Source organism: Bufo gargarizans, chromosome 2, assembly GCF_014858855.1.
Source record: "Bufo gargarizans isolate SCDJY-AF-19 chromosome 2, ASM1485885v1, whole genome shotgun sequence".
Lineage (NCBI taxonomy): Eukaryota > Metazoa > Chordata > Amphibia > Anura > Bufonidae > Bufo > Bufo gargarizans.
This window is the reverse complement of record NC_058081.1, coordinates 315254130-315268678: the sequence shown is the minus strand read 5'-3', so window position 1 is coordinate 315268678 and position 14549 is coordinate 315254130. Positions and strand designations below refer to the sequence as shown.

Genomic DNA, 14549 nt, shown 5'->3' with positions numbered 1-14549 from the left:
AGGACACCTAGCATTTAACCTCTCAGATGGCATGGTCAATAGCAACTGTGGCACCTGAGCGGTTAGATATTCATATAGTGTCTCTCAGGAAGTGTTCAGTTATGTGCACTGGGAGCTACAGCAACTGCTAAGCAATTTCCTTTAGAGCATTTTTTCTCATGTAAAGAGAATCTGTCACCAGTGACCTGTTTGCTTGCATGGGCATATAGCTGTGGTTCACTTGATTTAAAACAATGTTTTTCTTTTGTTGATCCGTGGCTCCATTGCCTAGTTCCGATGCATTTTCTTAATATGTAAATTAGGCCTTTGGTGCAATGAGGGTGTCACTGATGCTCTTGTTGTACTCGCGCTCCACTCTATTCTATGTTCAGTGCCTCCCTCACTTCTGTCAATAAAAGCAGTAAGAGAGGGACTGACTACAAAAAGGAGCAGAGCTTGGGTGCAAAAGATCAATGGTGACACCCTTGTTGCACCAAATACCTAATTTGCATATTAAGCAAAATGATTATAACTCAGGAACTGAGCCTCAGATCAACAATAGAAAAACAGTGTTTTATGTGGGTGAACCACAGCTATATGCCCATGCAAACAGTTTGATAGGGACATCGTTGATTAAAGATCCCTTTAAAAGATTTCCTTGTAGCTCTGGATATAAATAACTTACAAAACACTGAGCCATCATGCCATATTATCCAAAGGTATGAAAATCTTTATTGAAATAATATTATTATAAAAAAAATCACAGTACATAAAATAAGGATAAGAAGCAGGAAGAGGCGTCATTACTGGAAAACACATGCCATGAAAGGGTAGTACCATTGTTGGGAACAACATCAGTATCCCTATTCACCCCCAGACAAAGGTATGACAAAACATGCGTCGAGGCTGGCGTCATCCTGGCTATACACATCATGGGTAAGGCTACTTTCACACTGGCGTTTTGGCTTTTCAGTTCAGCGCTCTCACAAGCGGTCCAAAACAGATTAGTTTTGTCCTAATGCATTCTGAATGGAAAAGGATCCGCTCAGAATGCATCAGTTTGCCCCCGATCCGTCTCCATTCTGATTTGGAGGTGGACACCAAAATGAAACTGTCGAAACGGATCCGTTCTGACACACAATGTAAGTAAATGGGGACGGATCCGTTTTCTATGACACAATCTCGCACAATAGAAAACGGATCCGTTCTCCATTGACTTTCAATGGTGTTCAAGACGGATCTGTCTTGGCTATGTTAAAGATAATACAAACGGATCTGTTCTGAACGGATGCAGGCGGTTGTATTATCTGAACAGATCCGTCTGTGCAGATCCATGACGGATCCGCACCAAACGCGAGTGTGAAAGTGGCCTAAGACTTACTTTGTTACCCGTATTTGAGCTGCATATATGCTTTAGTAGGGCTCATAGCATCGTTTGATACTCACATATACACTTTTTTCTGCTCAAGTTACCCTTATGTCTGGTGGTTCCTGCTTTATTTTCTGGGACCTCTGCATTTGGCCACTGCCTTCTATTGTTAAGGCCTCATACACACAACCGTTTTTCGGGTCCGCAGCCGAGCCGCAGTTTTGCGTCTCGGCTGTGGACCCTTTCACTTCAACGGGGCCGCAAAAGATAGTGCTGTCCGCATCCGTTGCTCCGTTCCGAGGCCCTGCCCAAAAAAATATAGCATGTCCTATTCTTGCCTGTTTTGCGGACAAGAATAGGCAAGTCTACAATGGGCTGCCCGTTCCGTTCCTCAAACAGGCAGCTTCAGTTTTTTGCGGATCTGCGGCCTAACATTGGTACTTTTGGAGTCATACCAGGTACTATATTTGGTTATATTAGGTACGCTAACAAATACTTACTAAGTGTTTTATGGGTATCCTCACTATATATGTATTTTTTTTCTTTTTTGTATAGGTCTGGATATAGTTGTAGTAAGTTCTGTTTCACACTGCTAGTTACTCCCATATCCCCAATAAAATCTCTGTGATTTGCCTTGAGTAATCTTCAGCTACTCTGACGTCTTCACAATCACCTGCTGTCATATGAATAGCAAATACTCCAAGATCTGCATAAAGACGATAAGTAAGCCTTAACCGCGAATTAGAAGTAACCATGGAAACACAGCAAGTAAACACTTTACATGTGAAGAGCAGTTCATTGGTTACAGTCTCATTAGTTTTGGCGGAGCGGGGATCTGACACTTCTAGCAGGGCCCCCCAGCCGCTACATTTCCCGGATTGTCTTATTTTTATCTCTGCTAGAGAGAACAGTTATTGGATTATTTGTTCTGATTTCTGCTGAACGGTTCAATCACTCGGCAGGAAGAAACATTTTATCCTTTAATGTCTTTAAAGTGTTTTAGTGTACGCCACATTATAGACCAGAATGTACATCTTTCTTTTCCAGGAGCAGCAAGAGAGCGCAAAAAAGCACGCGGAGGATCTCAAGGCGTTGCATCAGAAGCTGGATCTGCATTCAGATGCCTCCATTACAAAATTTAAAGAAGCCGCCCTGGTTCGTGTTTTTGTCACCCATTGCTCAGTTATACAGCATATCTTTGCCAGCGCCTCAACGTTTCCCACTACATGTGGCATAGTGTGAATTATACTGTCCTCTTTACAGCCTACTTCATTTCAGAGCAGTGGCAGGATGGTATCAAAGGGCATCGGTCAGCAGATTTGTACCCATGAAACTGGCTGACCTGTCGCATGTGCACTTGGCAGCTGAAGGGATCTGTGTGGTCCCATGTTCATATGTGCCTGCATTGCTGAGAAAAATTAAGTTTTAATATATGAAAATGAGCCTCTAGGAGCAACAGGGGTGTTGACATTACACCTAGAGGCTCTCTGTGCCCTCACCACTTTGATTGACAGGGCCAGGCAATGTAAATGTGATTACTCATGGCCCTGTCAATCAAAGTCCAGAGGGCGCAGCAGTGGCAGAGAGAGCAGAGCCTCCAGGAGTAATGGCAACGCCCCCGTTGCTCATAGAGGCTCATTTGCATATATGTATACTTGATTTTTGGGGAGGTGGGCACAGTTGCCTTCAGCTGCTAAGCTTCAGCCAGGTACAAATCTGCTGACAGATGCCCTTTAAAACCAGTCGGTCAGCTTGATATTCTGCCCTATGTAAGGGCAGCACATTACAGTCACAGACCCGTACTATGTGTAGCCAAAATGGCATCATTCATTTTGTTGAAGCATTTGGCTAATAGGAGCACTGAAAGTATACACTGGTCTCATAGTTTATGATCCTGGGGTGTTCATGAGGAGAGCGCTCTCACACCATACACTAGATCCATGAGTTTGCTGTAATCATTCACCACTCCCATTAGCCAAACAACATTTTTTTTGTGCTGTTTTGGCTACTAGGGGTATGGACCCTGTAGCTGTAATATCCTGTTCTTACATAGGGCAGCATGCATTAAGTTGACGGATTTGCTTTCAGACCTGTTAAACATTGAGGGGGTCATTTATTAAGACCGGCGATTTAGACACCAGTCTTAATCCCCCTGCACTAGTGGCAGATTCGCCAAGGTTTTGTAGAGGCGCTGGCCTCTAGATAACGTTGGCTCTCGGTGCCACCGGCCGTTAGGCATGTTTTAAACTACTCCAGCTCCCATGCTGGCGTAGTTTAAGACCATTTTTTTTCGCACCATAAACTGACCCCTTCACACACCCTTTTTCCGCCACTTCGGAAAAGTTGCGTGAGCGGGGAAAAGTTGCAGATTTTGCCGCAAAACCTCTTTTCGACAAAATCTGCAACAAAAATATACCAAAAAGTGGTGTAAAAGCAATAATAAATGACCCCCTAATAGTGTCCATATTGTGACTGCAACACTGATACCCCCTACAATTCAAGTGATCAGAATTTAGGGTAACAGTGAATGCAATGTGAAACCTGAAGTCTGAGATGGCCTAGCATTATAAAAAAAACTTACAAAGCACAAGCCCACTCAAAACTGATTCTCAGTGGTATGAGTTGTACAGCCAAAATGAGAATGTAAATTTCTTAAAGGTCATACTTAGGTGCCAGAACATGGAAAATGAAATGCAGGAGTTCCAAATTTTATTAAATTTAAGGGCGCGCCTACGATTATGAAAAAGTTTCCAAGATATCATGCATTTGTTACTTCCGGGGAGATCAGGAGTAGAGGAGGATGGGGCCATCCATCTCAGGGCTATCAACTTGGGTGCCAAAAAAGGTCTCACATAGCAGAATTTTTGGGTGATGGGACCACAGCTCCTCATTTTCCAGGAGGCCCAAAAAAAAAACAAGCTTGGTCTCTACTGCAATAGGAGTCTACAAAATTAAACTAGGCAAGAAAACCACAACTCTCCAACATGAAGCCTTAGGGGGGGCACCCCAATATAAAGTGTCAGAAATGAGCATCCTCAAAACAGTAGCAAAGACAGCATGAGGAGGGGATCACCCCAGCCCTGAATAACCGTATGGGAGTCAAATAAGCCTGAAGGATAATGTAGATCTGTGAAAGCCTGTTGCTGGCCACCGAGGAGACAAGAGATGTGAGAAGACAGCAGAATCAAAGCATTTTACAGGAGAATATAAGGGCAGAAATCCATGACCTCTAGCTGAAGAAACATTGATAGAGAGACCGTGATGCAAAAAAGACAATAATCCAAACAACAGATTTGTACAGATTTGTGTTTTGGAATGGAGTCCTGACTGTAACCCTATTGAGATGCGGTGGTGTGACCTGAAGATCTCTGTGCATTCAAGGCATCCCAGGAATATTGATGAACTGAACACTGTGGCAGGGAGAAATGATCCAAAATTCCTCCTCAATGATGTGCAAATCTTACTTGTAGCTAGGAGAAATATTTTGTGTAGGTCAGCAAGCAATCATCTGGGTTCTACACCAAGTATGTTTTCTCAGTGTGGTCACCTAAACATGTGAATGGTCTTGGGTAACAATCCAAACACATTTTATTAGTAATCATTACAGAATTCCAGCTCATTTTTGAATGGCTTTCCTTTTACGTTACAGACCTTACCTGTCACATTACTTTCTTTTGGTAGACTGGCTTGCCTAGTGATCTGAATCCTATTCCTGATTTATAACTTTGCATTTTAACCCTTGCTTTTCATCTTTCAATAGTTAAATGTTTGGGAATCCTTGTGGTAATGAATGTCAGGCCATCTATATTTATGCGCTTGGCTGTTTTCGGAAGCCTCATAGAAATGAATGGAGCATGCTGGGAGTTGTAGTTCTGCAACAAGTTTGCTGATCCCTGCTACAAACTGATCATCTAACATGTTTTCTTTCCATTGGTATGTGTTTGATTTTATAACCTAGGAGTTTTGTCCTGCTGTCTTACAGGAGTTGATGAAGAAACCCACTCTGGAAGTCCCATCAAGTTCTCATCTAATGCGTTTAGCAGAGATGGAACAGACCGTAGCGGAACAAGACATCTCATTGTCTACCCTTTCCAACAAACTGAAGACAGTCACAGCAGAACTGGAGAGGCAGAAGCAAAGTCATGTGGCCAAAATGACTGAGCTAGAAAACAGTAAAGCCAGGTAGACTTGCCTTTCGTTTGTTTATTGTACATTCTTATATTTAAAGGGGTTTTCTGTAAACCTAAGTGAGGAAAGATAGATCTTTTGCTTTGATTGAAAAATGTGGATTTATTGCAATACAAGCCACCCATATGCTGAACAGAGTTCATATTGCCATTACTAAAGTAGTTGTCCTGTTGTTGTCACTCCTCTAAACAAGACCAAGTGTTCTTTGGTCTCCGCATGCCTCAGAAGCAAAGGTCCTGCACTGAAAGTTTAAACTGTGCATGCTCAGCCAGTTCTATAGGCTTGTGTTAATTCCATAGAATTTAATAGACTGCATAGTAGTCTATGATGAAAGCCAAACATGCTCAGTAGCATCAGAAGAAAGGGACCTACAGAGAGATGCACAGCTAGCAGATGATGGGAAATCTGGTAGGGTTTATCATTACCTGGGTACACAGGAAGCATTGGGGAGAAGACAAATAGAACAAGTAATGGTCTTATTGTAAAAACATAGGGGGTCATTTATCAAACAGAAATACGCCTAAATTAGGTGTATTTCTGACACAAAGTACCTACGACCTCACCCCGCTCACTCCAGGTCTAAACAAGTGGGTATGGCGGGGGAAGGGGATGGGCCGGCAGGCTTGTCTCATTCATCATTTTCTATGGTTTAGGTGGAGAAAATGGTCTAAATGTTACGTCGGCTAGGACGCTCTTACATTTAGAAGTGGCGGTGGATCCGCAGAAGTTATGTAGAGGCCGCACTCCTGGGTCTATTTTCTTATTATAATTGCTTTCTACTCATTTTTCAGTTTAAACATTTTCTACAGTTTTTTCTTGCATACCTTTCTGTTTATTTGCAGACTAGCAGGTTCCTCCTTTACAGTGAATCCATCAGACAGCAGGTCTGAACTCCTGACAGCTCCTAAACATGCACACACTGAAAATACACATCTGAAATATCCGATGTGTATGCTTTTGCCGTGGTTTGCAGATTGTATTTCAATGGGGTAAATCCTTGTGCCGCTACCTGCCGTGGTTTCCGCAGGATGACTGTGGCAAGCGTTGACACTTCAATTCCCCTTTTCCTTTGAAAACAATGGGAACCGTATTGTAAGTGTTTTGACGGGGATTTCAGCATGAAAGGCATCTGCGTCAACAATGACATGGGAACATGCCCTTAGACGCACAGCACATCCTAAAAATAACTTTTTAAAATGCGCCCAGTTCTTATATGCCTTATACATCTACAGTATGTTGACAAGTGGCCCAATTAGGCGTAGAGGAACCACAGGTACTTATGTTCTCCCACCTTAAGCAGAAAAAAGCCCCTCTACGTGTGCTATAAGGATTCCATTTTTAGATGGTGTTCATGTGTTTTACGGACTGAAGGGCTCATGATGCTGGGCAGAAATGGCTTGTAGTGTTTTTCATTGTCTTTCTATGTGTAGAAGGAATGGGGAGAGGTGTCTGGTTAGACCTTGTCTAGCTGGGGGCCACATTGTCAGACTGAAAGAATCCCAAGGGCCGAAAATAAAAGTTGAAGGGGTATTACCAACTGAAATACTGCATTTATGGCGTAGTGTGTACTATAAACGTCTGGTTACATCTCCAGGATTCCCATCTAATGGGAGAATACATGAAAGGAGCATGTGAGCAGCCACAAGACATAGACATACATGTCTGTTACCAGATAGTTGGGGGCTGCACAGAATGGTATATTGAGGGCTGTAGGTTGTGCACCCCTGGGTTAGGGGGTTGTGCACCCCTGGGTTAGGGGGTTGTGCACCCCTGGGTTAGGGGGTTGTGCACCCCTGGGTTAGGGGGTTGTGCACCCCTGGGTTAGGAGGTACGCTGTCATTCATATATCCTTCAGGACACACGTGTGGTAATGATGTGTTTGGTGAATACCTCAGTAATCCCTTGGTACGTATAACTCGCTGTGGTTTATTTCTTTCTAGATAGTCCCAACAAAGTGTTACACTATTTCCAAGAAGCCATTTTTCTGTTATCTAATTAAACTGCTAGGGGCAGCAGAATTTATCATGTGAGAACTGCTTTCCCAAAGCAAGGTAAATTAGCTGGAGTGCCACGCCGAACCCCTGGCCACACTTTGTTCAGATTTTCTTTGCTCCTAGCTTCTTTGTGGAAGGCTGATGATTGGAGCTCCTGGGGATCCTTATACATGTTACGAATGAGGAAACCAGTGCTTTCCTTTTATCTCTTTCTATCCCACCTAATGCTCTGCAGGATATCATTAATAACTTTCCAGCTGTAGATGTCTTTTCTTCATTCATGTATTAAAGCTTCATATTTAGAATATGATAAAAGGGAAATCATATTTAACGAGTGTCCTAGGGATGGATCCATAATAACTTGTTGAACTGTTATATGTTCCTATTAAGTGAAGTTATTGAATAGGAACTGCTCTCCTTCTGACAGTGAGCTGTTGTAAATATGGCACGGAAGCCATGGGGAATCCAAATTCCCAGTAATTTCCTATAATCAGCCTGTCTGCAGCAGACGCATTTTGTCTGATAGCAGCCTTTAGCTTGTATGTAGCCTGTTTTTTCTCTCCCTCTCCTCGATTCCAGGGATGTTTGGGTGGGGGTTTACTCATTCATATTGAATTTTGATATTTGATTTGGATCTTTGATTGGCTAATGAAATGTGAAAAAGGCTGCTGGTAATGGCAGCCGACATTCTGGTAGCTGAAGGCTATGGACACCTTATCTTGGTAGTAACCTTCAGTAAAAAAAAAAGTCACATGAAGCTCCAGACTTGATTCTCCATTCCTCCATTAATTTTACAAATTTTACTCCTGATAAACAGTTTGTATCCTGCTCCTAGTGTCATGTGTCCCTCCCAGTAATGCATACTGGAAGTCAGGTCTGTGTGTCAAGGATGCTTCTGCCCTCACTTGTACTCCTACATCAGCATAGCTTCATTCCTAGACTGATTTCCTTTTCCACACTTCTTGAGGGATTTCTTCGCTCTCTCCCAGATACTGATGCTGAGGAGTGCATGTTTCCAACTCCCCTTGCAGAGTTTGCCATCAGTGCTCTGCTTTCTCTCTACAATTGCACTGTACACAGTCTTTGCATCATCTTCACCTTCCCCTGCTAACTCCCTTGTGTGTACTTTCCACCCTATCTACACTCTGTACAGCCTGTGTGATCTGCTCTAGCTGATAATATGCATGCTTTCCTCCCTGTTCACACTACGTGTGTATCTGAGAGAATTGAGAGGGAGGAGAGAGATTGCTGACACAGGAGTTTGCTGTTGGATCTTTGCCAATTTCAGCAGGACAATCGGCTATGTGAAGGAGTTATACAGACTCTATTGAAGATGTATTAGCATTTTGCTGCTGTAAAGTATTTTAGAAAACGGTTTAATTTTGTAAGCAAATGAACTATAGCATTTCGGCACAAAGGTGGCCATAACCTATCAGTTTTTATTTATTGTTCTAAAGCAGCTTAAATAAAAAAGTAATCCTGTTGTGTGTACAGCGCTCATATGCAAAGTTACAGTATTGTGTATCAATGGTTACAGACTGCAACCAATCAAACCAAGGGTAGCCTGATGCTCCAGTTCCACTCCCTTCTTTTGCTTCCCATTTTTCTTAGGCCCCATGCACTTGACCTTGGTGCCTCCGTCCCCATGTTGCGCACCCCAAAACACAGGCACCAGCCGCGTGCACTCTGCATCACGGTGTGGTCAAATTAATTTCATGCGGTGAAAGATAGGACATGTCTCCGGCATGGACTCAGAAGCCCACGAAAACACATGGAAGCCCTTCCATGGGCTTCTGGTTTGGTGCCTCAGCATCGAAAAAGATAGAACACGTCTTACCTGTCGCCGCATCTTGCGGATCGCAGACCCATTGAAGTCAATGCGCCTGCACCACGATGCAGAGTGCACATTGCCAGTGCCCATGTTTTGCGGACCCGTGGTCCTCAACACGGGCACGGTGGTTGTGTGTATGGAGCCTTTCTACTAGGGATTGACCGATTATCGGAATTACCAATATTATCGGCCGATGTTCATGATATTGTAAGTTACCGGCGTCTAACCTTGCAGATATACCGATAATGCGTCCACCGCGTGCGCCCACCCGAAGTCTGAGTCTGCCATATCTGTCAGATGCCAGTGCCAATTATCGCGGGAGTACAGGAGAGACTACGCGTATGGGCGTGCCTGCCTGGAACGCCCCCGAACAGTACTCTGTAGGCGATGCTAGTCGATAGGACTGACGTCTCCGATCTAGAGGCGAGAAAGTTGTCAGTGTAGGCCAGGTTACAAGAGGAAAAAAAGAGTGCCGAGACCGTATACACAGTGTGTGATATGGTAATAAATACGTGCGTCATAGTATTATAGGTATACAGTGTGTTATATATTACATACTACATCATACACACCTACCTCATACTATTATACATATACAGGGTGTTATGTATTATATACCTCATACTACATCATACAGAGTCAGACATTATATAGTATGTAATGTGTGTATGATGTAGTTAGTATGAGGTATATACACACTGTATATGTATAATAGTATGCGGTATATAAGGAGTGTATGATGTAGTATGAGGTGTAACAGACTGTATATGTATAATAGTATGCGGTATATAAGGAGTGTATGATGTAGTATGAGGTGTAACAGACTGTATATGTATAATAGTATGCGGTATATAAGGAGTGTATGAGGTGTAACAGACTGTATATGTATAATAGTATGCGGTATATAAGGAGTGTATGATGTAGTAAGAGGTGTAACACTGTATATGTATAATATTATGAGGTATATAAGGAGTGTATAATGTAGTATGAGGTGTAACACACTGTATATAATAGTATGAGGTATATAAAGAGTGTATGATGTAGTATGAGGTGTAACACTGTATATAATAGTATGCGGTATATAAGGAGTGTATGATGTAGTATGAGGTGTAACAGACTGTATATGTATAATAGTATGCGGTATATAAGGAGTGTATGATGTAGTAAGAGGTGTAACACACTGTATGGTATATAAGGAGTGTATGATGTAGTAAGAGGTGTAACACTGTATATGTATAATAGTATGCGGTATATAAGGAGTGTATGATGTAGTATGAGGTGTAACAGACTGTATATGTATAATAGTATGCGGTATATAAGGAGTGTATGATGTAGTATGAGGTGTAACAGACTGTATATGTATAATAGTATGCTGTATATAAGGAGTGTATGAGGTGTAACAGACTGTATATGTATAATAGTATGCGGTATATAAGGAGTGTATGAGGTGTAACAGACTGTATATGTATAATAGTATGCGGTATATAAGGAGTGTATGATGTAGTAAGAGGTGTAACACTGTATATGTATAATATTATGAGGTATATAAGGAGTGTATAATGTAGTATGAGGTGTAACACACTGTATATAATAGTATGAGGTATATAAAGAGTGTATGATGTAGTATGAGGTGTAACACTGTATATAATAGTATGCGGTATATAAGGAGTGTATGATGTAGTATGAGGTGTAACAGACTGTATATGTATAATAGTATGCGGTATATAAGGAGTGTATGATGTAGTAAGAGGTGTAACACACTGTATGGTATATAAGGAGTGTATGATGTAGTAAGAGGTGTAACACTGTATATGTATAATAGTATGCGGTATATAAGGAGTGTATGATGTAGTATGAGGTGTAACAGACTGTATATGTATAATATGCGGTATATAAGGAGTGTATGATGTAGTATGAGGTGTAACAGACTGTATATGTATAATAGTATGCGGTATATAAGGAGTGTATGATGTAGTATGAGGTGTAACAGACTGTATATGTATAATAGTATGCGGTATATAAGGAGTGTATGAGGTGTAACAGACTGTATATGTATAATAGTATGCGGTATATAAGGAGTGTATGATGTAGTAAGAGGTGTAACACTGTATATGTATAATATTATGAGGTATATAAGGAGTGTATAATGTAGTATGAGGTGTAACACACTGTATATAATAGTATGAGGTATATAAAGAGTGTATGATGTAGTATGAGGTGTAACACTGTATATAATAGTATGCGGTATATAAGGAGTGTATGATGTAGTATGAGGTGTAACAGACTGTATATGTATAATAGTATGCGGTATATAAGGAGTGTATGATGTAGTATGAGGTGTAACAGACTGTATATGTATAATAGTATGCGGTATATAAGGAGTGTATGATGTAGTATGAGGTGTAACACACTGTATGGTATATAAGGAGTGTATGATGTAGTATGAGGTGTAACACACTGTATATAATAGTATGAGGTATATAAGGAGTGTATGATGTAGTATGAGGTGTAACACTGTATATAATAGTATGAGGTATATATTTATCAGTAACATGCTGGGATGTCATATGACTGCTGACAGCATTTGAACTGGAAGGAAAAAATCCAGCACCTCGATTTTTCGTGCTTAACGATGTTTTATTCCACAAAACCAAATATATAGCGGTGAAAAATCCTCAAGGTGCAAGCCCCAATACGGTCTACGCATTTCGAACCAGATGGTTCTTAATCATGACCTGATTGGTTTGTTACTATTGTTTGCAGCATTTGAACTGCTCTCAGCAATGCATCAGTAACAGACAGGCACATATTTACTAATGAAAAAGAGAAAGATTTACAAAAAAAAAAGCTAAATGTTAACAATAAACCTGTTCATTTAACAGCAGATTTGTGTAGGAATTTTTTATTTTCTAAAATGAAAATTTACAGAATATTGGTATAAGTTATCGGCTATCGGTCTGAAAGTTCACAGGTTATCGGTATCGGCTCTAAAAAAAATCAATCTCAGTCGATCCCTACTTTCTAACACATACTGTATATTTGGCACATAGGCATAAAGTAGGGGAGAGATGGAAGAGAACATGATGGCAGCATGCTCATTATGTTGTGAAAAAGCCGCAGATATCGCCCTTTTATTGCATAAGGTGAAATCTGTGGCTAAATCTGGTGCAAACTCCATATAATCACATGCAGAATTGGCCACAGATTTGTGGCAGAATCCAAGGTAGCAATGATCTGCCTCATCTGGACTTAGCCTGAAGCTTTTTTGGGGTCTTTGGGTGGCTTCAACTTTACCCGTCTGTGTGAGCAACACATTATCAAGGTGGGCTTTCCTGTACTGTACATAAGCCAACATTCTTCCATTCACTGACCGCAAACTATGATTTTGAAAATCTTTATGCAAGCGTTAAAATGACGCAGAATTTTGGTCTAGCTGGTTACAGATCTGCTTCAGTGAATATATATAGATATATATATATATATATATCTATATCTATATCTATTTTACATTTTGTTCTTATTAATTGCCAGACAAGGTTTGTCTTGTGTGGGGGGCTGGAGTATTCAGGGGATAGATAAACTTTTGGTTTATTGTTATGTTACCTAGGCTTGAAGAGAAATATATTTTAGAAGTGAAAAAACATAAGAGTGAAGCTGAAGAGCTGAGAATTCGCATCTCTGAGATGGAAAAGGAAACAAATTATCTTAATACTGAACTTGAAGCGCAGAAAGAAGCAAACATCAGAGCTCCTACAGCAACTATGAAGAATCTAGTTGAACGCCTGAAAAGCCAAGTAGCTCACAAAGAAAAGCAGCAAAAGGTATTTTACCCAATACTTTCAAGGGAATCTGCCATCAGGTTTATTTTATATAACTCTAAAATATATAACAATATTATAGAAATCCCCTGTTTTAATAGCTTCAAGCATTTCCCATGTAATAACAATTCTGGAGCACCTATTCTTATGTCTGTATGTTGTGCCATTACTATATTATTACTTTTATAAGTTATGAATGAATTGTTAGCAGTCTGCAGTAAGGGTACAGAGGGGAGGTAACCAGTTGGGGGGGGTGTATCTGACTCTATCCAATCAGTGCTGCCATTGTCAGACTGTGCAGGTGCGCCCCCAACTGGTTACCTCCCCTCTGTACCCTTACTGCAGACTGCTAGCAATTCATTCATAACTTCTAACAGGAATAATAAAGGAATGGCACAACATAATCGTAAGAATAGATGCTCCAGAACGGTCATTACATGGGGAATGCATGTAGCTATTAAAACGGGCATGTCAGGAGTGGTGACGGGTCATCTTTAAATAAAGTGTGGACTTTGACGTAGATGCTGATATCTGTGCACACAAAATGGGAGATTTATGTCACATCCCTTCCCAAGTTCCTCGAATCTCCCCACAGGTCCTCCCGTTGTGTCCGTATCCAGGAGAATGGATACAAAATCCTCACAAGATGGTACAACACTCCTGATAAGACGGCTCTTTTTTCTCCCACTGCCACAAACACATGCTGGAGGTGCCTACAGGGGAAAGGTGACTTCCTCCATATCTGGTGGTCCTGTCCCCCCATAACCAAATGTTGGTCCGAAATTTTTCTCCTTGGCAAACAAAATCTGTCGCACCTCCATTCAACCCTCGCCCCAGCTAGCCCTACTGTCCATCTATCAAGAAACGACTCCCCCACGACTCCCCTTTGTCTTCACTCAAATGTTATTAGCTGCCCGCCTCATACTCCCTACCTACTGGATGCAAACCCAAACCCCCCTTCTAGAAAAGCTGACTTTGAAGGTGGATCAATTGCACAGGTTTGAGGAAATGTCATCATGGGAAGCCCGCACACATGTCGTATTCCTCAAAGTGGCTCCTATGGTCGGCCTACAGATCTCCCAATAGGGAAGTCACCTCGTGTTCAGGTCCCTAGCCCCCTGGGTTAGGCCTAAGATGGGGTTAGATGTATTTTACCTGGTCTTACCATCGAGACCACTACCTCCTCCACTGAATACCACCCTCTCTTAGCGTTAGGCCCTTTACCTACTATACTTCTTACTAGTCCTTCACTAAGCCTCACTTTGTAGCATATGGCCTGCGGTAGTGACCCACCCCCTAGTGAAAAAAACAGATACCGGTCATGTGAGCTCTACATTTTGCTGAATGGAACGTCCAGGCTATCATAGAAC

At 41.5% G+C, this 14549-nt stretch overlaps 1 protein-coding gene across 1 annotated transcript in view; it reads left to right on the top strand.

Moving 5' to 3' along the window:
- Positions 1 to 14549, top strand: part of CEP290 (centrosomal protein 290) — a 173127-nt gene that overhangs the window by 99983 nt on the left and 58595 nt on the right. The window contains exons 35-37 of the mRNA XM_044280491.1: positions 2396 to 2503; positions 5331 to 5530; positions 12969 to 13182. Of these exons, the coding sequence (XP_044136426.1) occupies positions 2396 to 2503; positions 5331 to 5530; positions 12969 to 13182 (522 nt within the window). The remainder of the gene's footprint in view (positions 1 to 2395; positions 2504 to 5330; positions 5531 to 12968; positions 13183 to 14549) is intronic.